Genomic DNA, 26,639 nt, shown 5'->3' on the forward strand with positions numbered 1-26,639 from the left:
GGTCATCAAAATAAAGGGATTATAAACGTACTAATTTGGTTAAAAAGTTTGTGATTTTTTTTTTAAGCGCAACAATAACATAAAAGTATGTAATAATGGGTATCATTTTAATCGTATTGACCCTCAGAATAAAGAACACATGTCATTTTTACCATAAATTGTACGGCGTGAAAACGAAACCTTCCAAAATTAGCAAAATTGCGTTTTTCATTTTAATTTCCCCACAAAAATAGTGTTTTTTGGTTGCGCCATACATTTTATGATATAATGAGTGATGTCATTACAAAGGACAACTGGTCGCGCAAAAAACAAGCCCTCATACTAGTCTGTGGATGAAAATATAAAAGAGTTATGATTTTTAGAAGGCGAGGAGGAAAAAATGAAAACGTAAAAATTTAATTGTCTGAGTCCTTAAGGCCAAAATGGGCTGAGTCCTTAAGGGGTTAATGGGTGGGGTGGCTGATGTGTGGAAGGAAGGAAAATGGAATTGTGGGATTTGTAGTCAGAAAAAGAAAAGTCAAACAGGAAATACTAGTTCACAAAAAGCTATCCACAGTGTTATGGTAATCTCACAACATAGCCATTTAGCCCCGAGACAAGTGTAGATCCTTCCTAAGCATGTCCATTACTGTCAGCCAGGTACGTACTATAATCACCTTATGGTGGATAACCCCTTTAAATTACCTATCCTATGTTTGTTGTTGACATATAAGTAACATGTGTGCCAAGTTTCATGTTAATATCTTCAGCCATTTGGAAGTGATGCTGGAACATACACACATACATACACACATTGGGGGAGATTTATGAAAACCTGTCCAGAGGAAAAGTTGCCCAGTTACCCAAAGCAACCAATCAGCTTGCTTCTTTCATTTTTACAAGGCCTCTGCAAAATGAAAGAAGCAACCTGATTGGTTGCTGTGGGCAACTAGATAACTTTTCCTTTGCACAGGTTTTGATAAATCTCCCCCATTGGCCCTGATTTACTAAGAGCGAAGTGTAGGTTTTGTTGAGATTTTTGCTGTTCTGACTTTTTTTCCGTGGTATTTACTAATTTACCCGTATTTTTCGCCGTATAAGACGCACTTTTTCTTCCCCTAAACGAAGTTGGTGCGTCTTATACGGCGAATATACGCCCGAGGCTGCTGTGGGTGAGAGCGGGAAGTCAGCGGTAAGTACAGAGGCTGCTGTGGTGCGGTACATCGCTGACTACCCGCTCCCCGCCCGCAATAGCCTCATGACCGCCGGTGAATTTTTCACCTCACACCGGCTATGTTTATTGCCCTACGCCTGGAACATACAGTTCCGGGCGCCGGGCAAGTGAATTACTAATAACTGTAGACTAAAAACCAGGGTGCCTCCAGCTGTTGTGAAACTACAACTCCCAGCATGCCCGGACCGGCAAAGGCTGTCCGGGCATGCTTGTAGTTGTAGTTTCACAACAGCTGGAGGCACCCTGGTTTTTAGTATACATGAATTAGTTTTTACCTGCTCTGGCCTGCCCCCGCCTGCAGCCGCACACAGGAGCCCGGGCAGATAATCATAGGTTTTCCTATGCCGGACATCCCTGTGTCCCGAAAAATCTTTTCGGGACATAAGGATGTCCGCGGGTCACTAACCATTCCCCGGCCGATGCGCGTCCTCCTCCGGTCCTCCTGCGGTCTTCCTGCGTTCCTCCGCCTCTCTATGGTTGTACGCACAGGACCTCAGTGACGTCCCGTACGTACAACCATAGAGGCGCAGGAGGACCGGAGGAAGACGCACGCTGGCCGAGGCCTGGTGAGTGACCGGTGGCGCGTAATCTTCAGTGTTCCAGTCACCACTCCTCCAGTCCCGGCACCTACTGCTATGGTCCATAGGCCATAGCAGTAGATTATGACACCGGGCCAGAGGAGCGGTGACCGGAACACTGTGGGGGCAGCACACAGACATGCAGCCTCCAGCCGTACACTGTATATGGCTGGAAGCTGTATGTCTGTGGGGGGGAGCTGCCTACCATTGTTGGGGGGGGGGGGGCTGCCTACCATTGTGGGGAAACTATACTGCCAACTATTGTGGGGGAACTATACTGCCAACCATTGTGGGGGGGGGAAGCTGCCTACCATTGTGGGGGAACTATACTGCCAACTATTGTGGGGGAACTATGCTGCCAACTATTGTGGGGGAACTATACTGCCAACCATTGTTGGGGGGGGGGGGGGGAGCTGCCTACCATTGTGGGGGAACTATACTGCCAACTATTGTGGGGGAACTATACTGATATAATATTTTACTACAGTATTTGGTTCAGAATCTTTTTCTTTTTCTAGATTTTTCTCCTTTAAAATTGGGTGCGTCTTATATGCCGGAGTGTCTTATATGGCGAAAAATACGGTACTCCTCTTTCGGAAACTTTATACATGCTTTAAAGTGTAGGGGTTTTTTACCAGAAAATTCCCATGATTTTCAGAGGGGTTTTTAGAAAAGACGAGTGATTTTGGATGAAGGGAACACGCCTCTTTTTCCCGAAAATCACGCCCATTTAATTTAATTTTATTAAATTTTTTTCTTCACTCTGAGTGTTTCTGATTCTGTCAGGTTTTTTCTGTCACAAATTCAGAATTTACACAGAATTTAGGCGCACAACCCGACAAAAAGAGTCAAAATGCTGTTAGTAAATGAGGGCCATATATATATGATTAGTATTAATAAATAATTTATTTTCTTTTGTAAATTTAGTCTTGAACAATTGAAAATTGCAGCCAATAACCTGAAAAAGCAAGCAAGCAAGAAAAATGAAGGGAACGTTGCCTATGTGAAAGGAGGACTTAGTACATTTTTTGAGGCTCAGGATGCATTAGCAGGTAAAAATGTTATCTTATTTCTTCCTGAAATTCTCAGACCATAAAATAAATGCTATAAATCATCATTAATATTATTATGGTGATGGTTGTTGCTTATAATAATAATATTATTATTATGTTTTATACATATTTATAATAATAATTATTATTATTGTTATCATACATATGTATAAAAACTATCAGAAAAAACTTCAGGGGTATTCTGGCGTAATATTTCTATACTTATTTATATAGTAATGTAAAAATAGAAAACAAGGGATACTTACCTACCACAGTCCAGGGCAGCTTGTCTCTTCTCCATGTTTTCAAGATGAGGAATCTGAGCTGCCAGTGATTGGCTGAGCGGGGAGGTCCTGTTATGACTCCTAGTCTCAAAGAGATGAGCTGTTGGGTACCAGGAGTATCACTTGTTTCTTTTTAATTATTTTTACAACATTCCCAGCAAAATATAAAAATTATTATTACGTCAGAATACCCCTTTTTAAAAAGCTTAACCTGTATATTCTACAGTGTTGTAAGAAGAAATTATATTATAAAATATTTACAAAAATGTGATATGAGATAATGTATTTTTGGAGTAAAAATACAAATTACAAAAATAAATTAATTCTTTTAAATCAGAAAGGCATTCATGGTTAAGCAGGGATTTTATACAATAATGTGTCGTTTGTTTTTTCATGTGTACGTCACAGTGAAACCCAAGTGAGGATAGTGAGGATCAAAACAAAAAATTTAATATTGTAAGCAGACACTATCTGTTTGTAAACTAAAAAATAAGGTGCAGCTCACAACAGAAGGACCGAGGCAATTGAAGCTAAAGCCGGACCCCACCGGCAACAATATTGTAAATTAATAAAAACCTATAGCTTATGCCTCTAGGACCTCACCAATGGTGCATAATGATGTGGACAAAGATAAATATAACAGCGTTTATTCAAAAATTGCTTTTAATTCAGATATAAAATGTAATATATATATAAATAAAATAGTAGCAAAATATCACATTATACTGGCATTTATCTAATGAAGATCTCACTGGGCCCTAGTGAGGTATCAAAGAATATGTGAATAAATTAATATTTAAATAATTCCATGAATCTGCAGATAAAAAAATATAAAAATAAAAATACCAATAAAAAAAATAATAATAATTCCGTAAATACATTTTTCACGGAATCATTATTTTTTTATTGGTATTTTTATTTTTATATTTTTTTTTATCTGCAAATTCATGGAATTATTTAAATATTAATTTATTCACATATTCTTTGATACCTCACTAGGGCCCAGTGAGATCTTCATTAGATAAATGCCAGTATAATGTGATATTTTGCTACTATTTTATTTATATATATATTACATTTTATATCTGAATTAAAAGCAATTTTTGAATAAACGCTGTTATATTTATCTTTGTCCACATCATTATGCACCATTGGTGAGGTCCTAGAGGCATAAGCTATAGGTTTTTATTAACTATCTGTTTGTAGGCCAGGAGTCATGAACAATGTTACAAAGTATACAATAATAATAATAATAATAATGATAATAAATAACTAATACAATTTCCATAGTAGGACCCTTTTAGTACTCTTTGTATGTACTGAAACATTTCGTTAATGGGAGTTAAATTTACAGACTCAATATTATGCCCTCTTAGTAACATCGCTCAGATTAACAAGGCAGCTGGCAGGCCAGAGGACAAGGTAAATCTGATAAAGCCATGGTGTTTAGCAGGAAATTAAACTAGCACTCTGGATAGCTGACCAACTTGACCTTTTACTTTCTGTGTAAACATTTCTACATTTCAGTGCACAAGTGACATCTTCATTACAACCACATTTACTCCCATTGATTCCAACCAGGATAAGTGAAAGGTTTATTCCAGTCCAAAAGTAACAACTCTGGACAGGCAGCAATATCAATGAATGGCTGAGACCTGGATAGACAGAAACTCTATTATGAAACGATTGATGTGTTTTAGTGGCTAATGTATTTAAATGGAAGATCACATGGCTTTGATTGTTTTCTGTACTATTTAATAATGATCTTTTAGATGGTGTGCACAATTACATATCAACATTTACAGATAATACTGAACAGGATGAAGCATCCTATAGACATGAATAGTGCAAGTGATTTCCGGTCCATCCACACAGCAGATGCTGTGGGTGCGACAAGTCCGATGTGTGGTCACATGGTGTAACAGTCAGAATGACAGTGTTTCTGTCTCTAAAATAGTGTCGTTGGTATGCGACTTGCCATTGTGGCCTTTCTTGTCCCCAGATTACTGACAGGCTGTGCAAATAATATTTGCCCAGACAGCTGCTTTAACACAGATAAATGTAAAGCTATGCACTCGAAAAGAGAAAATCCATGCCAAGATGACTTACTATAACGGAAACCCCCTAGTAAAACTGACATGGAAAAGGACTTAGGCTCTTAAAGGGGTACTCCCGAGCAGCGGTCGCGACTTCACGGCCACGCTCCTTGTGACGTCACGCCAAGCCCCCTCCATTGATGACTATGGGAGGGTGCGTAACACCCCTGCCATAGACATCAATGGAGGGGTGTTGGCGGACGTCACGAGGGGCGTGGCCATGATGCTCCAAGCCTTCTAAACTGGATGTTCTGAAGGCTGGGGCACGGGAATATCACTTTAAACTAACTACAATTTTAATCTTGGCTATCAGTGTCAGGCAGAAGCTGCTAAGGCAAATAAGTTGGTGGAGGCCCTGTTCACATAGGAGATAGGAGCTTCTGTCAGTTTTTTTTTATTACTTTTGGCAAAAATAGCACTGTACATATCAGAATCCTGTATTATTAAAGGAAATATGTCATCAGTGTCACCCTCAATGACCTGTTCTACAGGCTTGTAGTGCGGGTGACACTGATCAAAATGATACTCACTTTGTCCCGTTCTGTCGTTTTGCGGTTATTCCATTTTTTCTTGGTATGGTAATAAGCTGCTTAGGGCATGGGCGGAGCTGCCGGGTATGTGCTCTGCCCGGCTCATCAGTATTCCAATTCCCCCTTCCCTGCTCTCTCTCTCTCTCTCTCTGTCATAACGGCAGACCATATACTTAACAGCTTTAGAAGCCTTGGATATGAATATTCGCAAAGTTTTGATGCAGAAAATGTCTGCACCAGACCAATGCGACAAATGTAGAGGAAAAAAAAACTCCAAACATGATAATAATTTCTCTTTAGACTATGTTCACATGCCAGAATTTCGGTATGGAATTCTGCATGAATTTATAGCCAATACACTTTAATTGGATTCCGCTGTCCCATTCACACAGCAGAATTTCCGCTTCTGTAATAGAACAAATGTGGAAGGGGTTTTCCGGTGGGATTTTTTTTTTAAATCAACTGGTGCCAGAAAGTTAAGCAGATTTGTAAATTACTTCTATTAAAAAATATTTTTCCTTCCAGTACTTCTTAGCAGCTGTATGCTACAGAGAAAATTATTTTCTTTTTGAATTTCTTTTTTGTCTTGTCCACAGTGCTCTCTGCTGACACCTGATGCCATATCAGGAACTGTCCAGAGCAGGAGAAAATCCTCATAGCAAACATATGCTGCTCTGGACAGTTCCTGACATGGACAGAGGTGTCAGCAGAGAGCACTGTAGACAAAAAAGCAATGCAAAAAGAAAAGAATTTCCTTTGTAGCATACAGCAGCTAATAAGTACTGCAAGGATTAAGATTTTTAAATAGAAGTCATTTACAAATCTGTTTAACTTTCTGGCACCAGTTCATATAAAAAGAAAATTTCCACTGGAGTGCCCCTTTAATGTCATTTTTCTTGTTGTATTACTATTTAAATTTTTTACATATCACTGCCCATTCTGTAATAGAAGGTGGCTATCTTTTTATCTGGAAATGTTGCTTGTAGCTATTACTCCAGTAGTCAAAAGACTTACTGTATGTCTGCCAGTTTTTACTTTCACATTCATATACAGCCATTAGTAGTGTCAACAGCAGCGCACATAATATCACCGCCCTATACTAGAACAGGAAAGTTTTAATCAGCTCCCACATTAGTGTCGTGCGCTGGGTGATTGGTTTGTTTTTAGATTGGTTCCTTTCATATTTATTACACTCCAGACTTCAGTCGGATTCTAAAATTGCCTGTTTGACAGTACAATTTCGGATGCTAGAGATTCCCAAGGGACTGGACAGGAAAATCGGAAATTGACATATTAGTTATTTTACTATTAAAGGGTATCTGGCTTTTCTCCTCACCAGGTACCATAACAGAGAATGTTCTGTAGAAAGGTTTAGATTCCTACAGCAGTTTAAAACTACATTACCTGTTGAGTAATTTTATAAATATTTTTCTAGACTTATTTTGTAGGGAATCTCAGTTACAGGATATTTTATTCTCAATTCCAATATGAAGCTAAATTCAAGATTAGGCTGCTTTCCTGTTACCAGAGAGAAGTGCATGCTGGGACCTTAGATTGAAGTAACAATAGAAGCAAAAAATAAATCAGTCACATGTCTGAATAAGTGGTTTGTATATAAACTGTTGTCTGTCTCTAAGGACAACCAGCACAAATATGACTACTGCTGGATGAAAGACTGGGTACATTACAGTAAGTACGGCAAAAGTATTTGCAGAGTTACTCGACTTATAATGTAGACCCTTTTTATTTACTATTTATTTTTTGTGGGCGTGGGTTATATGTATTGTCTTAAAAAAAAAAAGAATCAATAAAGATTAATGGGAAAAAAAAAACATATAATTTTAAGCAGAATTTTATTTTATACTTTAGAGCATGTTTTTTGTTTTAGATAATGTTTACACTACCATCAGAAGCTCTGTTCAGAGACTTTGTCAATAACTCTGTCAATTTAGAGGGGAAGGAAAGCTCAGCATACCATAAGAGATTTAATGGGTACTCCATTGCCCCAGCGTTCGGAACATTTAGTTCCGAAAGCTGGCTGCGGGGTTGTGACGTCACCGCCGCGCCCCCTCAATGCAAGTCTATGGGAGGGGGCGTACGCCCCCTCCCATAGACTTGCATTGAGAGGGTGTGGTGTGATGTCACAAGGGGCGTGGTCGTGATGTCACGACCCCGAAGCCAGCACCCAACTTTTGGAACTACAGTCATGGCTGTAAATGTTGGCACCCCTGAAATGTTTCAAGAAAATGAAGTATTTCTCACAGAAAAGGATTGCAGTAACACATGTTTTCCTATACACATGTTTATTCCCTTTGTGTGTATTGGAACTAACCAAAAAAGGGAGGGAAAAAAAAGCTAATTGGACATATTGTCACACCAAACTCCAAAAATGGGGTGAACAAAATTATTGGCACCCTTAACTTAATATTTGGTTGCACACCCATTGGAAAAAATAACTGAAATCAGTCTCTTCCTATAACCATCAATAAGCTTCTTACACCTCTCAGCCGGAATGTTGGACCACTCTTTCTTTGCAAACTGCTCCAGGTCTCTTATTGGAAGGGCGCCTTTTCCTAACAGCAATTTTAAGATCTCTCTACAGGTGTTCAATGAGATTTAGATCTGGACTCATTGCTGGCCACTTCATAACTCTCCAGCGCTTTGTTGCCATCCATTTCTGGGTGCTTTTCAACGTATGTTTGGGGTCATTCTCCTGCTGGAAAGTATAGGGGATAAGATGTATGATCGCAGGGGTCCTGCCGCTGGGGACTCCCACGATCTGTGTCCACAGAATGCCAGAGGCTGCACCGAGATCGCCAGGGTCCCCAGGGGATAAGATGTATAAAGTTGAAATACCCCTTTAAAAGGGAGGGCTGTTTTTTAGTTTATCTAACTCTTAGGTAATGATTCTCCTTGTAAAGGTCCGGCTTATAGTCAGTCTTTAGAAGCACTGTGAGAAAAAAAAAAAGGCTACTGAGAATGCACAGATAGTGGCTCGGAGATCGCCAATACAGACTGGTAATATTCCAATTATCTGATCATTGAAATGACATATAATATAACCCATAAATCATAACCGTGTAGAGCACATGCAGCAATGTCATGTTTACATGTGATCCCTCATTGAGTTTTATTGATGCGTGTAAAATAAAATGAAACAGCACAGTGTGCTTTGGGGTATATGTAATGTTTTAGGAAATGTTTTTATGTCTTATTTTATGCACTCGGTTGGTTTGAAATAACCCAGTGGAAATGTACTACATGTTTGAGAAATACCACCCAAAGAAATCTTACAGATGGCCTATATAATGTCCCATTTCATCATTCCTCTAGCAGTATATCACTGTTTGCTTGCATTTGCCATATTAGCTTGAAAAGTTTTAGCTTTTTAAATACATAGCTTGGTTTCTACTAAGTTGACATATTTATATCCCTCCATATACATGGCTGACTTTAACATGACTGGTTACCCTTGAAAACAGAAATCACTTTATTTCCTCATTGCTGTCATCAGACACTAGTGTCATGGGAGCTCCCACAATGCATTGCTATCTGTTTACCAGCTATTGGTACAGACAGACATTTCCGAACACCTTTCTTTACAGTTTGACTTTTGTTCCGCTGCATACATACAATCAACTGACGTTTGGTAAGACCTCTTTCACATTGCTGTCGGGCTTCGCTATGTGGATCCCCATCGTCAATTCTGTCAAAATCACGAGAGTTCAGCGGAGGAAAAAAAAATTGTGCATACACTATTTTTTTTTATCTCCAACAAACTATCGGATCCCCAACACACCCCATTTAAGTCAGTGCGATCTATCTGGGATCTGTCCGGTGTTGACGTGGTGGAGTCAGTTTGGCTCCGATCCGTTTTGGGAGCCGTTTGGCACAAAAAAAAAGAGCTGAAGCGGCCCAGAACGGGACTGAGAAACACGGCAATGTGAAAATTGCCCAACATGTTGATAACCTGTTAGGCAAGAAAATCCTGTGAAAAGTACAAATAACTTTTAAAAAGTTCAGTAAACTTGTATGGTATTTGGTAAGCTATGTTAAAATTGTCATTTACCCAATAATATGCCATACTGAAGAGGTCAGTGACTTTCAGATTTGCACTGATCATGGGATGCCACCTTTCTGACCGATGGAACCCCTGCAATCTCCTGCCCAGTGCCCCTATGGTCTGAAGCTTGTTTTGAGAACACTGGCTCTTTTCTCGCTCATGGTGGCCGTGGCAGACACACCCTTTCCATGTATCTCTATGTGAAAGCCAGAGATACAGCGCTCGTGTATCTCCCTCTCTCCCATAGAGATACAGGGAAGGGGGGGTGCGCTTTGTGCAGTGGTCAACAGAAATCCGGCATGAAGCAGATGTTGCTCCATGCATAAGGAGAGCCGGTGTACTGAGCAGGAGATAGCGAGGGGTTTCAGCTGTCGTACTTGCGCGATCAGGCATAGTCAACCTTCGGGACTGCAGATGCTTTGAACTACAACTCTCATGATGCTTTGTCAGCATTTTGGCTGTAAGAGTATCATGGGAGATGTAGTCCAAATCATCTGCAGTTCTTAAGGTTTCCTATGCCCACCCTATCCTGTGGCTAGGGCATAAGATGTAATATACCGGAGTTCTCCTTTAAGAAGGCTGTCACAAGGAACAGTTAATGCAGCCCTATAGGGTTAGATGATATTAAAAGAGGTTACAGGGATGGAATTTTTTTTTTACAAATCAACTGCTGCCAGAAAGATAAACAGATTTGTAAATTATGTCTGTCTGAAAATCTTAATCCTCCAAGTGCTTATCAGCAGCTGTATACTACAGAGGAAGTGGTGTAGTTCTTTTCTGTCTGACACCTCTGTCCATGTCAGGAACTGTCCAGAACAGGAGAGGTTTGCTATGTGGATTTGCTACTACTCTGGACAGTTCCTGACATGGACAGAGGTGTCAGCAGAGAGCATTGTGGTCAGACTGGAAGAAACTACACAACTTCCTCTGGAGCATACAGCACCTGATAAGTACTGGAAGGATTAAGATTTTTTAATAGAAGTAATTTACAAATCGGTTTAACTTTCTGGCACCAGTTTTCCACTTGTTTCCCACCAGAGAACCCCTTTAAATTTAGTTCCACTAAATCTGTTTGTTACCATACGTTAATAATAAGTAAAGTGCTGACTTCTTGTAGGTATGTGTAGAAGTCTAGATAAAATGAGCTGCAAACACTTTCTAATTATCATCTATTTTCCAGCAATCCATCAAAAACTGGAGGCGGATGGCACGGAAAAAGTAGAAGGGTCAATGACGCAAAAATTGGAGAAAGTTCTGAAAAGTAAGTGTTCTGTTCCCAAGCAAACATCTCTTAACAGCTAAACAGCTTCCTTTCATTTCTCTCCGGCAAAAGTTTTGCCTATTTTACATAGAAATTCATTTAGAAAGCAGTGACTCAAACTCATTATGCGAGAAAAGCTCGATCCGATGATGGAGTGTCTCCGACTTTATAGTCACCGTGTAAGGAAACTTTTTTTTAATGTTGCGCTGTTTTGCCAATGCATATAGCTAAGAATTGAGTCCTCTCTTTTCACTTTGATATTGATATAACAACTTCCTAAGTTTGTTTGGCTTCTTTACTTCTTGGTTCAGTCGATGACTTAGAAAATTCCACTGTATAAAGAGAGCTAATATGGCACCTGCCTTTTGTATGAACATAAATCTCAGGTAGTTTTATGATACTGTTACATATTAAAGGGAGTTCCAGTTTTGGGTTAATAAAGCTGAATTATTATATAAGGAATATTTACAGCTTGTGCTGCCCTTGGCACTCGGAGTGAATACACCCTATTAGGGTGATTTCACATGTATCAGAATTGCTTTCATGTAGATCTATCAAAAAATGCATACATTACATGCGGACGGTGTTGCTGATTCATTATGGATCTCACTACACTCAAAGTGGTGAAATCACAAATCTACAACAGAATGAGTGACGCAAATCTGCAGGTGACTTTTGCAGCAGTTCTGACCAATGTGGATTCCAAAGGGGGGGATTTGTTTGTCTTGAGGCATGGTGACACTTAGCCTAGAGGGTTTCTAGTGGCACAAGCCTCAAAACACTGCATAGATAAAGATCAAATAAATGGCATACTGGCTAGGGGAGGGTAAGTGATACTGTGAATATATTAGAATTCATATTAGCGCAGTGTGCTCCTTAGCTCCCTCTAAGGCCATGTTCACACAATGAATTTTCAAGCGAACGAAATCCTGCGGGGACAATTCTGCTTCAAATTTCCTTTGCAACAGAGTCCCATTACTTTTAGTGGGATTCTGCTGCACCATGCACAGGGTGCAAAGTCCATAAGAGAATAGACCTCCTTGCCTCCTGTTCTGTTAGTATGTCTCTTTTTGGGGGAGATTTATCAAAACCTGTCCAGAGGAACAGTTGTGCAGTTGCCCATAGCAACCAATCATCTCGCTTTTTTTCTATATTAACAGGCTCTCTGCAAAATGAAAGAAGCGAGCTGATTGGTTGCTATGGGCAACTTGGCAACTTTTCCTCTGGACAGGTTTTGAAAATGTTTATTAAAAAAGATATATTCACATCCCATATTGGTTTCAATAGAGATCTGGTTACTGATGTATAATTAATGTATTGCTATGTGAAAAATGTACAAGTGATTGGAGAACACAATTTATTATTGAACAATGGAGGGAATTCATCATTTATGGGTTACTTTCCGTGCAGGTTCAGAACACAAATATTGCTGTGATTTTGACATGCGGGCAACAAATTAATCAAAAGTCGCACACACATCACTTCAGCATGGTGCCAGGTTAGAGGCTTTTGTAGGGCTGGTGGGAGTTAGTCAGAGTTAGTGTGTAAAAAAGGCCATGTGCAACAAATTTGTGTCTTTTTCCAAAAAGTCGCACTTGATAAATAACTAACCAACGCAAAAACTCAATGCAAAAGCAGTCCACATGTGGGTATGGTGTTAAAATGCTCTAAATAAAATGTCACACGGGAATGGCCTGCGACAATTTATTAGACAAATTTTGACTAAAACAACCAGGGTAAACAGTTTGATGAATTCCCCCCTAATATGTGTAATTTGGCTTGACCATGGAATCGCTATGAGCCATACATGAACATGCAACTAGTCAGTGTAAATCCTACACCAAAATCTTTCACGACTGTCATGTGCTGAATCAATATAGTGCAGCCTGCCTTCAGTTTTATTATGTGGAACAACACTTTTACGCTTTATATTTTCTTTTTTTCACACCACTATCTGTACTTGTATACTTTTTTTTATTTTATTTTAGAGCTGAAGGCTCCTGCAGAGTTGTAACTTTGTTCTCATATTGAACAATTATTTTAGCCAGTGTGTTCAACTGCTCGGGGGCCACCCACAGTGCTGAGGAGAGTATATGGCACGCAAGCCACCCAGAGAGGCTGATGTAATTTCTTCATCTTTGCTTAAAGTATGGTCACTAGACCAGATAATGTAGAGACTTTCTGCTTGCAGTGATCAAAACCTTTCCAGTTTTTCCTCTTATTTTCTTTGGGGTAAAGGAATAATTAGGATAATTCACGGGTAGAGAAATGTGTGCTATTTACAAGCTATGTATATCCTTATGTATAAATGGCCTTCTTTATAAGGTCATCACAATAGCACCTTTGTAACCTTTCAGGGAAACTGTGTGTTACATGAAGACATGTGAATAGTGATTTGTCAACCATCATGATGCACTCCAGGGATCACCAAACCTGAAAAGAATAAAAATATATATCTGGCTGTGGTTCATTTGTCATAAGCCAACTGCATCTTAGTAGGTTTTCAGAAGGAATATAGAGATTGATTCTCCGCAGCCCTAGGTTCAATGTAAGAACTTGACTTCTGTACCAAAGACACTGCTTTCTGTTGTCAGGTGCAAGTACCACAGCGGATACTCTGTTTCAAGAAGTGCTGGGGAGGAAGGATAAAGCGGACTCCACTCGAAATGCGCTGAACGTTCTGCAGAGATTTAAATTTTTATTCAATCTGCCCCTCAACATTGAGAAAAATATTCAGAAGGTGAGTACCTGTAACCATCTGTATTTAAGGCTATTATATGCATTTATTTCTTTTATTTATTTTTTTTTTTTTTACTATGGCTCCATTTATATAGAGATTCACCGATATTTGAGGATATTTATACTTATATGACCCAGTTGTAGCAGTTATGTAGCTTTTCATGTTCCATCCTTGATGTAACAGTGAGCGTCTTATATACTGTAGTTTATAAGTAAAGAATGTTCACAAGTACAACATTAAAGCATTAGGTAGAAACAGAGAGAGAGATTTTTCAAATAAAATGCATACCCCCTACTCCCCATGATGGGCCTGTTTAAGATTTGCCATGTTAATTGGTACGGCTCTCATGCTGGTGTGTGGGTGCGCCTTGTAAACCTTATTTCACCTTACCCATCACTAAAGGGGTTTTCTAACCACCCCTTTTAAAATGTGATCATTTCCAGATAATTTTTCCAGGAGTTAAAGGGGTATTCCGGGCAAAAATATTGTATCCCCTATTCAAAGGATAGGGGATAAGGTGTCTGATCACAGGGGACCCGCTGCTGAGACCCCCCGCGATCTCCCTGCAGCACCCGCATTCTATGCAGGTGCTGAATCTCCAGTTTCGGAAACCTCCAGGTTTCCGGGACTGGGGACGTGACGTCACGCCACGCCCCTCTCCATTCATGTCTATGTGAGGGGGCGTGATGGCTGTCACGCCCCCCTCCCATAGACGTGAATTGAGGGGCCTGGTGTGACGTCACGTTCCCAGTCCTGGAAACCCAGAGGTTTCCGAAACTAGAGACGCAGCCCCCGCATAGAATGCGGGTGTTGCAGGGAGATCGCGGGAGGGGGGGTCTCAGCAGCGCCCCCCCCCGCGATCAGACATCTTATCCCCTATCCTTGGATAGGGGATAACATTTTTTGACCGGAAAGGGGTATTTCCCCTGTCACATCAATAACGTTCCTTGTAATACAACAATCCACCCCCCCCCCCCCCCCCCGACATCCGTATGCCTTGATGGGGCAAATGGCCTGACTTTACTTTGAGACAATTTCCTTAAATATTTAAAACTACAGACAGTATGAGCTATGTGTATGTCATGACTGGTTGACACTGTTGTGCTTCCCTTTGTTTAGGGTGATTATGATGTTGTTATTAATGACTATGAAAAGGCCAAATCCTTGTTTGGAAAGACTGAAGTGGATGTATTTAAGAAAGGTGAGAAAGTTCTTATTACAATCTTAAAAGGAAAATCCTATAGAGGAGGTGACTAGTGCACAGACTAAGTGGTGAAGAGGACAATCTTTTCTGGACTGTAGCACCCAAGGGAAAAGTTTAATATCTTTTTAAACTCTGATCTCTCTGCACTGGAAGGGTCAATAAACAAATATTCCCAGGCTGTGTTTTAAAATAAAAAAGCCTCTACTTACCTTCCTTGAACCCCCCTGCAGCAGCCTCCTGTGGCAGTGCCAGGTCTCCACTATAGTTCACTGCCTGCAGTGGTGTCCCGCCTCATCCAATGATTGGCGGAGCAGTGATGTGACGTATTTTCTGCAGCTTCGGGAGTTGAAGTGTGGTGGAGACCCCCGCCATTACCGAAGGTTGCTGCTGGATCACGGTAGTTTTTTTTCATAATTTTAAAACACAGTCTGTGCACATTAGTTAAAAAAAAAAGAATTCACTGGATAACCCCATTAACAAATGAGAGGTAAGTGCGGCTTAAGAGTCAAAACCCCTATACAGCCACACCCTTTCTTTATAACTTAAAAACCTGCTGACAGGTCTGCTTTAGTGTGCGAATGTTGTTCTGATTATTGTTTCATTTAACAGTTAAAAAAATCTAAGTCCTGTAATGACTATAGAGTAATAAAGCTGGTACAAGTTAAATCACATTGACTGCATATCAGGTGCCTTGATATAATTCATCTACAGGCAGGATAAAGATTAATGATGATAAATCAAAAATTATCATAAATATGTGTCATAAATTTATCATAAACAAATATTATGTAATTTTATTCCTGGTGGTTAAAAATGGGCTCACCCGCTGATCAACTGTTTGGGCCAGCCATGGTGCTAGAAATGATATATGGGAGTCACAAGCCTTGGCTCCTATGGGGGTGGTGTCACCAGGTAATGCAGCACAGCTCCCCACATCATGGCAATCAGCTATTAAGGACCTTTCCTGTGGATAAGTCATCAATAATATGAACATATCTTGAGTAAAATACGGTAAAAAAATATGATCAGAATAAAACCATACATCTCACTTCCTCACCCACGTACCAATAGATGGCTTTTTTCAGTATGAGAAATTTCTCGATAGCTTGTCACTTTGTTATTGATAAAGCAAGTTGACAAAATCGCAGCTGGCTTTCAGGTTTTACTAGTATGGCAGCACTTCCTGTGGTTTTGTACATATGGCTGCAAAAAGATAAATGGGCACTGTCAGACATAAAAACGTATTTATATATTGTACATCTTGGCAAAACATTAACCTTTCTAATATACTTCATAAGAAAATGTTATTTCTTTTTCATAGAAATCATGGCTTATAAAAAAAATGGCTTTGTCCAAGCTGAAACACAGGCATGGACAAAGTCCAGTAAGTGAGGGTTGGCTAGCACTAATAGGACAGGAGAGAGCACAGAGGAGTCCTATCAGACAGGAGAGAGCACAGAGGAGTACTATCAGACAGGAGAGAGCACAGAGGAGTACTATCAGACAGGAGAGAGCACAGAGGAGTATTATCACACAGGAGAGGGCACAGATGAGTACTATCAGACTGGAGAGAGCACAGAGGAGTCCTGTCAGACAGGAGAGAGCACAGAGGAGTCCTGTCAGACAGGAGAGAGCACAGAGGAGTCCTGTCAGACAGGAGAGAGCACAGAGGAGTCCTGTCAGACAGGAGAGAGCACAGAGGAGTCCTGTCAGACAGGAGAGAGCACAGAGGAGTCCTGTCAGACAGGAGAGAGCACAGAGGAGTCCTGTCAGACAGGAGAGAGCACAGAGGAGTCCTGTCAGACAGGAGAGAGCACAGAGGAGTGCTATCAGACAGGAGAGAGCACAGAGGAGTGCTATCAGACAGGAGAGAGCACAGAGGAGTACTATCAGACAGGAGAGAGCACAGAGGAGTATTATCACACAGGAGAGAGCACAGATGAGTACTATCAGACTGGAGAGAGCACAGAGGAGTCCTGTCAGACAGGAGAGAGCACAGAGGAGTCCTGTCAGACAGGAGAGAGCACAGAGGAGTCCTGTCAGACAGGAGAGAGCACAGAGGAGTCCTGTCAGACAGGAGAGAGCACAGAGGAGTCCTGTCAGACAGGAGAGAGCACAGAGGAGTCCTGTCAGACAGGAGAGAGCACAGAGGAGTCCTGTCAGACAGGAGAGAGCACAGAGGAGTGCTATCAGACAGGAGAGAGCACAGAGGAGTGCTATCAGACAGGAGAGAGCACAGAGGGGTCCTATCAGACAGGAGAGAGCACAGATGAGTATTATCACACAGGAGAGCACAGAGGAGTCCTATCAGACAGGAGAGAGCACAGAGGAGTGCTATCAGACAGGAGAGAGCACAGAGGAGTGCTATCAGACAGGAGAGAGCACGGAGGAGTCCTATCAGACAGGAGAGAGCACAGAGGAGTGCTATCAGACAGGAGAGAGCACAGAGGAGTGCTATCAGTCAGGAGAGAGCACAGAGGAGTGCTATCAGACAGGAGAGAGCACAGAGGAGTCCTATCAGACAGGAGAGAGCACAGATGAGTGCTATCAGTCAGGAGAGAGCACAGAGAAGTGCTAGCAGACAGGATAGAGAACAGAGGAGTGCTAGCCAACCCTCACTTACTGGACTTTGTCCATGCCTGTGCTTCAGTTTGAATAAAGCCAGGATTTCTTCAAGATGGAAATACAATTTTCTTATGAAGTATATTAGAAAGGTTAATGTTTTGCCAAGATGTACAACATATAAAAAGTGTTTGAATCTGACAGTGCCCATTTAAATGCCAATTTCTTTGTATTCTTATGTAAGAATATAATGAGTGTTTTCTCTTGTTTCTTGTAAAGATAACCATGATATCTTCTTTTCTCTAGTTTATGCTGAAGTAGAAACCAGAATTGATGCTTTGAGAGAATTACTTTTGGCTAAACTTTTGGAAACCCCTTCCACTCTGCATGACCAGAAGCGCTACATCAGGTGACAGCTGCTTACAAGTCCTGTAATCTTTTGTATATCTAAGGACACCTTTTTACAATCTGCTTGTGGCATCATATCAGGTGCTAGTGCTGACTGTGGTTGGGATGGGTCTTATCTTAGCCTTCAAAAATAGCTACACGTGCAAAGGTAACATAATACCAGCTGTGATCACTCCGCTAGCCACTGGCTACTTAGTGAATGGCATTGCTTATATTAGTCTTCATTCAATGTATATGTAACATTTTTAAGCATTGTGCTCAGTTAAATGGAGCTCCGCTGACTAAGTCAGTTAAAACTACGGGATTTGAGCGGGTGAGAAAAAAAAAATACTGCAAGCTGAAATTGTTTTATCCACTTAACTCCTGTGATACAACAGACACATGACGGAAACCCGCCGGACCCCATTCAAAGTAACTGAGATCCAGTGGTGACCTTGGTACTTCGACCTGTGCACCGTTTGTTCAGCACAAAAAGCATAAAAAGGTCTAAAGGGATGGCGCACACTGCTGATAACTTAGCATACAATATAGATTTTTTTAAATGTTTAATACATTTTCACTGTTGACATAAGTAGAGTCCTAAACCAAAAAAAAACCCATAAAATCTCTAAAAAATTCCATGCAAATTTTATATACTACGTGTTGTTGGGATTTTGTATTGTAACTTTTAGCTGATTTTGTGGTTAGTAACTTTTTTTAATGATTTGTCACAAAAATTAACAAAAAGCAATAAGTGCATGTAGCCCCTTGTGCTAATATTTACATAAACATGCAGAATTCCTCATCTTTCTGCATATACGCAGAGTTTCTGCGGAATTCATGCAGAAATTCTGCATGAATTCTCCGTGCACAGAAAATTGGGCTTTTCTTTCATTGCTTTGGTTAAATTTCGTGCGGAATCTGCCAGAATTCCGCAAAAAAATTTCATTTTTACTTCAGTGGGCTTCCGTATCAGAATTCCACCAAAGTTTAGGACAGGACTTTTTCTTTTTACAGAATGTGGAATGCAGAGTTTTCACAGCAGAAAGACCGATGCGGGAATTTTTCAGTGTGAATGGCCCTGCGCAATCCCATTGAAGTTCATAAGGCTTTAAACACATCCATGCGGAAATTCTGGCGTGGTAGCATAGCCTGTTGATTGCTTTTTTACTAGTTGCCAACCACTCACTGACTTAGTGTCCCACCTTGAAAGTGTACCTCTAATGTTTTGGGCACTTTTATGGAAAATGACTTCATGCAGCACTGCGCACAATAGTAATAAAAAAAAAAAAAAAAAAAAAAAAAAAAAAGCTTCCCTCTCTATAGCACCCATCGTCATCACAAGAATCGCACAGTAGAATCACATTACACTGGGTCTCGAGCTGGAAATGGGTCCTATAAAGACAGAGAGAAGCTCAGTTTCCTAATGCACAATTTTAAGCGTCAGGGAGAATGTGCACTCGGTGAACGTATTCCAGCGCCAAATTCAAAATGGAAAGGATTTATAAAATGACTATTGTGCACAGTGCTGCACTACAGTCAGCTTTCATAAAAGTGCCCACAACATTGGAGGTACACTTTAAAATATCTGGGCGATTGGCATCAGCAGGGACAGGTTATTACCAGCCCTGTATACACAGTGCTCCATGAGGGCTTCTATTTAGCTGCAGTGAGCTGCTGGGTTTCCGCAGACCAGAATCCGTTCTGTAGAGCAGTGTTTTCCAAGCAGTGTGTCTCCAGCTGTTGCTAAACTACAACTCCCAGCATGCCCGGACAGCCAAAGGCTGTCCGGGCAGGCTGGGAGTTGTAGTTTTGGAACCGTTGAAACACACTGTTAAAAAAAGACTGCTGTAGAGATTGCAGAAGGCTGCATTTCCCTTGTAGCTGATGCTAATATGTCAGACCCAGTTACAGGGGAAATTGACAATAATCTGCCGAGATCTTTTATGACCTTATGGTGGGTATGATATGTTTAAAAAAAAAAAAAAAAAAAAAAAAGAGAAGAAAAAATATGTAAAATTAAATTGAATTTGTGATAAAAAACAAACTAGAGTCTGGCCTCTCCCCCATCTCTTATGTGAATAGAAATTACCATTACATAAAGGGGACATAATGTAAAAAATAAAATAAAAATAAAAAAGATTTTAGCAACACTTTAATAAAAATAAAATCAGATAAATTGAAATTTATTAAATTAGACAGAAAAATAAATCCTGATGTGTCACAGAAAGCGCATAGCCATCACGCCTCCTCCCATAGACATAAATGGAGGGGCGTAACTGCTGTGGCCATCATGCGGCACGGAGCAGAGTTCGCTCTGTGCAAAGGATGACTGGGGTGCCGTGCCGGAGATCTTATCCCCTAAGATGTCTAGGGGTGGAGTACCCCTTTTAAATCCACATCTGCTAAAAAATAGAATTAAAAAAAAAGCAACAAAAAAATAACAAAAATGTGTCTGTTCAGTAAAGGGGGATAATAAAGCCTGGTCTAGAAGTTGTCAATAAATCGTGATAGATCATAAGTATTTTCTTCAGAAAGCTTTATTTTCTCATATAGCTAGAAGATGAATACGAGTGGGAGATATTTGGTTTAAAGGGGTACTCCTGTGAAAATCTTTTTTCTTTTAAATCAACTGGGGGCAGAAAGTTAAACATATTTGTAAAGTACTTCTATTAAAAAATCTTAATCCTTCCAGTACTTATTAGCTGCTGAATGCTACAGAGGAAATTCCTTTCTTTTTGGAACACTGATGACATCACGAGCACAGTGCTCTCTGCTGACATCTCTGTCCATTTTAGCAACCGTGCATAGCACGATGTATGCTAAGGGCAGCATGGTGGCTCAGTGGTTAGTACTGCTGCCTTGCAGTGCTGGGGACTTGGGTTCAAATCCCACTAAGGACAACAATAAATAAAGCCTTATTATTATTATAATAACGTCAGCAGAGAGAACTGTGTTAGTGATGTCATCAGAGAGCATTCCAAAAAAGAAAAGAATTTCCTCTGTAGTATTCAGCAGCTAATAAGTACAGGAAGGATTAAGATTTTTTAATAGAAGTAATTTACAAATATGTTTAACTTTCTGCCACCAGTTGATTTAAAAGAAAAAAGGTTTTCACCGGAGTACCCCTTTAAACACTTTCTTTAGTGAATTCATGTCTAAAGAGTTCCTTAGTAAATGCTACATGTACATTAATGTTTAAATCGTAGTTTATGGACTAAAAAATATTTCATAAATGAGTGGACAGTCTTTACAGCTAACCACAAAGTGCCATGGATCCAGTATGTGAATACCTTAAAATTTAGCACAGACCAAAAAAACTAAAACAAAATAAAGCTTGCAGTGTGGTGCCGATTACTGTGGAGCTTTGTTGTTGTAGTCAGCAGCTGATCTCTGATCCCTGATTCTTTTCTTGCAGATATCTTTCCGAACTCCACGCTCCGGGTGACCCGGCTTGGCAGTGTATTGGAGCACAGCACAAATGGATTCTACAGCTCATGCACAGCTGTAAAGACGGCTATGTGAAAGAACTAAAAGGCAAGCATGCATATGATAATATGAAAACACTCATTATCCCATCTGTCTTTCCCAGTAAAACACTTACAGATACCAGTGTGAAAGTTCATGCAGCTCCATAGCTTTTTTTTTTATTACATTGGCGTGATGTGTTTATGCTATAGCTAGAGCACTTTTATTTTGTTACCCATGTTTAGTGAAGTAAAAATTATACTTCAATTTGAGGAAATTAAAAGCAATATTCACTTGGTCGTTCTTCAAATTTAACACATAAAAGAAACCACAGTAAAGGGGTATTCCAATCTCAACTAACCTAATTAAGCTTGTAGGGCACATTAAGTTAAATGTCTTTGCAAACATTCATTTAGCAACTCCAGTACTAGAGCGGTGCGGTGGTCTGGCTAGTCAGGCCAACCACTGTGGTGGTCCGTAACCTATGCACACAAAGAAAAAGCTGGAGTCACTTGTTTTATAAGAAATGGTACACCATTATATTAATATTAACATGTAATTACATTTAAAATAGGAGAACATCCACCCGGGGGTGGGGGGGGGGGGGGGGGGGGAGGGGGGAATGAGAATCAAACAAGGGTGTCACTCAAGTATCCTACAAAAAAAGTGCCTGCATGCTAGCCTTGTTACATACAATGCACTAGGCACTTTTTTTGTAGAATACCTGATTGACACCCTTGTTTGATTCTCATTCCCCCCAGGGTGGATATTCTCCTATTTTAAATGTAATTACATGTTAATATTAATAATATTGTGTACCATTTATTATAAAACAAGTTACTCCAGCTTTTTCTTTGTGTGCTTCTTATATATATGAGGTCACGAAGCACAAGTTACATAGGGGGCCATTATGATATATGACATATTTAAATAGTACTAACGCTTTACAAACTTTTGTTTGTTTCCCCCCCCCCCCCCCCCCCTCTTTTGGTATCTGAAAACTAAGCGTGGTCCGTAACCTAGACAATGAGCTCAATAAGGGGAGGAAAGGAGCAGCAAATCTGCTAAATTAATGCAAAAACATTTACAGTGAAGTTTCTTTTGTGTGTTAAATATAAAGAACAACCTAGTGTTGGTTGCTTATTATTTTCTCAAATTAAAGTATAATTGTAAGTAAAGTATCAAATAAGATGTCTTTCTATGGATATACTTACCATAGTTAAGTATGGTCTATTGCACTGACCTCTAGAACAAAGGGACATCAGTTTATTGTTTTTACCTGCACAGCACTGCTTTGACCAGTCTATAGGAATTACAGAAAGAGGCAAACAAGCAGCACTCTACACCCTCTGTATCTTCCACAGACTACAGTACAGAAACTACCCAAATATGCAGCCATCACTCTATTAACCTCAAATAGGAAAGTGGCTGCTTTGAATTGGTAAATGGGGGCACCTGCATACTTTCGATAGGTTAGGATCCCAGAGGCAGGGCACGCTCCTGTTTTTATTTATGGTATAAACTGTGTGGATATTCCAGGAATACTTCTTTACTTAAAGGGTAGACATCTTATCCCCTATCCAAAGGATCGCTGGTGGGTCCGGCAGCTGGGACACCCCCCGCAATCTCTTGGCCGACACAGGGGCGTTCTGAGCACGGAAGCTTCATAGCCGTCACTCCTTTTACCATAGACATGAATGGAGGGGGCTTGATGGCTGTGGTTGTCTGTAATGACTGGGGTGCCGCTCCTGGGATCGCAGGGGTCCCAGCATCTGGACCCCCATGATCAGACATCTTATCCCCTATCCTTTGGATAGGAGATAAGATGTCTAGGGGCGGAGTACCCCTTTAAGGGAGCTTTGTAGCTTTGAAAAGGTTATTTTTGCTTTTCAAATTGATGGCCTCTCCTGGGGATATGCTGACTTTATTAGATTGTTCGGGTCATCACCTCTGTTGGAAACTTAATATAGCAAAGAAAAGTCCAAAACGAGGTTGCACTCACCATCCACTGGTTTATTCAACACGGTACAGGCATAGATGAGCGGAAGCAGGGGCACACCAGGACAAGTTGGCAAGTTGTTTCGCGCTGGTTTGCGCTTCTTCTAGCCGAAGTGTCACACTTCGGCTAGAAGAAGCGCAAACCAACGCGAAACTTGCAAACTTGTCCCGGTGTGCCCCTGCCTCCGCTCATCTATGCATGTACCGTGTTGAATAAACCAGTGGATGGTGAGTGCAACCTCGTTTTGGACTTTTCTTCGCTACATTATGTTTACTTCTTCTGAGGTGCACTGCTGAGGTCCACATTTTGCCTTACCTGCATTCACACCTGTCCTTGCTTACACATACTGCCCTAGTCCTGAAAGTGCCGGACCACCACTACTCCTTCCCTTATCTGTTGGAAACTTAGGCAAGTGCTGCAGCTTCATTGTTCTCATTTATGTTTACATCAACTTTTATATTGGTGCCTACTTGCACACTTTTTATAGCAGCTGTCCTAGATATTGCAGCTTTGTCCCATCCAAGTTAATGGGAAACAAATCTGATCTCAACTGTCCTGTAGAAAATCAATCCGTCATACAGCTAAGTTAATGAAAAAAAATTATGTGTGTCAGAAAACCACATTGGCCAAAACTATGATCTCAGACCACTGCTGATTTTCAAAACGTAAGAACCCTATATAGTGCTTAAAATCCTTGCAGCCCAGCCCAGAGATTGCAGTTACTGGAAATCTGACATGAACTACATCACACTGACACAATTTTTCCAGACCAGTAACTGTATCATCCTTATGCTGGCTACCTCTCCCTAGAAAAAAAATATATAAAAAATTAAAGTTGGAAATGATGCGTCATAAGCCAAACAACAAAATATATAAAAATACATATACACATACAAGTCTGTGTCTGTGTTATATATAAGCAGAATCAACAAGGGTAAAAATATATTACAGCTTATAAATGGTTATTTCATTTATTTAAAGGGGTACTCCAGTTATGTAAAACTTATCTTCTATCCACAGAATAGGGAACAAGTTTCTGATCGCAGAGCGTTAACCTGATCTTGTACAGATAAGACATTATTATCCCAAAGATTATCCATTTGATACATATATTTTTTTTATCAAAACACTAGCTGAGTACCCGGCATTGCCCGTTTTTTCCTTCCTAATCCTTGTTGGGGAGGAAAATAAAGGACGAAGCTTTTGACTTCATATCCCATCCTCATATATTGTTGCCATATCCCGACCTCCTATCCCGACCTCCTATCCCGACCTCCTATCCCGACCTCCTATCCCGACCTCCTATCCCGACCTCCTATCCCGTCCTCCTATCCCGTCCTCCTATCCCGACCTCCTATCTCGAACTCCCATCCCAACCTCCTATCCTGACCCGTAATATGTGTACCAGGTATTGAAATATGTCCAGCCGTACGGAAGTTATGTACATACATACATTCCCCATTGATTTGCATGGGACTTTAAACAAAAACCCTGACCCTCACAAATGGGGGGTAGTAAAGAGTTAAATTAACTATCCTATATTTTAAGTGGACATATAAGTAACATGTGACCAAGTATTATCGAAATATCTCCAGCCGTTTGGAAGTTATGCAGTAACATATATTTCCCATAGACTTGTATGGGACTTTAAACAAAAACCCCGCCCCTGGCAAAGCGTTAAATCACCTATCATATGTTTGTTGTTGACATATAAGTAACATGTGTGCCAAGTTTCATGTTAATATCTTTAGGCGTTTGGATGTGATGCTGGAATATACACACAAACATACACACACATTGAGTTATATATATATATAGATGTGCAGAGAAAAAGTTGACCAGTTGCCCATAGCAACCAATCAGATCGCTTCTTTAATTTTTTGGGGACCTTTTTAAAAATGAAAGAAACCATTTGGTTGCTGTGGGCAACATCTGCCTGGCATTTATATGTCCTCCTTGCATTTGCTTGGTTTCTTCTGGGTACTCCACTTTCCTCCCACACACTAATAACACTAATAAAATAATTGGCTTCCTATGAAAATGGCTGTAATGTGTATCCAAGACGGGGAAAGGCTAGCCTATTGGGCACAGGGACTGACATGAATGGTAGCATTCTCTACTATGTAGCAGACCATGTTGGTGTTGTATAATCAACAGGTAATAAATACCTATGCATTAGCTTATTATATTAAATCCCAATATTTTTATTCAATAAATCCCCTGACAAATGGGTGCTTATGTGGGGTCCTGCTACTGGCAACCAGTGTTCATTTTGCAGGGAAAATGAAGCATTATACAGTGACTGTTAAAGACTATACATGGATGAGCATTGTCTTCGAGAAGGAGACCCATTTTTGGTCAACGAATCCCCTTTAGCAAAACAATAAACCCTTATAGGGTATTTAACCCCTTAAGGACCAAGGACGTACCGGTACGTCCTTGGTCCTGCTCTTCTGATATAACGCGGGGTTACACAGTAACCCCGCATCATATCATGGCGGGCCTGGCGTCATAGTGAAGCCGGGACCCGCCTCTAATAGCGCGCAGCGCCGATCGCGGCGCCGCACGCTATTAACCCTTTAGCCGCGCGCTCAAAGCTGAGCCGCGCGGCTAAAAGTGAAAGTGAAAGTTCCCGACTAGCTCAGTCGGGCTGTTCGGGATAGCCGCGGCTAATCGCGGCATCCCGAACAGCTGACAGGACAGCGGGAGGGCCCCTTCCTGCCTCCTCGCTGTCCGATCGCCGAATGACTGCTCAGTGCCTGAGATCCAGGCATGAGCAGTCATCCGGCAGAATCGTTGATCACTGGTTTCTTATGAGAAACCAGTGATCAACATAGAAGATCAGTGTGTGCAGTGTTATAGGTCCCTATGGGACCTATAACACTGCAAAAAAAAAGTTTAAAAAAAAAGTGAATAAAGATCATTTAACTCCTCCCCTATTAAAAGTTTGAATCACCCCCCTTTTCCAATAAAAAAAAAAACACAGTGTAAATAAAAATAAAAATAAACATATGTGGTATCACCGCGTGCGGAAATGTCCGTATTATAAAAATATATCATTAATTAAACCGCTCGGTCAATGGCGTGCGCGCAAAAAAATTCCAAAGTCCAAAATAGTGCATTTTTGGTCACTTTTTATATCATTTAAAAATGAATAAAAAGTGATCAATAAGTCCTATCAATGCAAAAATGGTACCGTTAA

The 26,639-nt window shown here is 40.5% G+C and overlaps 1 protein-coding gene across 2 annotated transcripts in view; it reads left to right on the plus strand.

Moving 5' to 3' along the window:
- The window catches only part of EXOC2 (exocyst complex component 2), a 205,997-nt gene that overhangs the window by 56,209 nt on the left and 123,149 nt on the right, over window positions 1-26,639 (plus strand). For both annotated transcript variants that reach the window (XM_056521044.1, XM_056521045.1), the window contains exons 5-10: window positions 2,719-2,843; window positions 10,997-11,077; window positions 13,672-13,817; window positions 14,937-15,018; window positions 17,890-17,992; window positions 21,389-21,507. In XM_056521044.1, coding sequence (XP_056377019.1) covers window positions 2,719-2,843; window positions 10,997-11,077; window positions 13,672-13,817; window positions 14,937-15,018; window positions 17,890-17,992; window positions 21,389-21,507 — 656 coding nt within the window. The remainder of the gene's footprint in view (window positions 1-2,718; window positions 2,844-10,996; window positions 11,078-13,671; window positions 13,818-14,936; window positions 15,019-17,889; window positions 17,993-21,388; window positions 21,508-26,639) is intronic.

The sequence above is a fragment of the Hyla sarda genome, chromosome 5 (assembly GCF_029499605.1).
Source record: "Hyla sarda isolate aHylSar1 chromosome 5, aHylSar1.hap1, whole genome shotgun sequence".
In the NCBI taxonomy this organism is placed as follows: Eukaryota; Metazoa; Chordata; class Amphibia; order Anura; family Hylidae; genus Hyla; species Hyla sarda.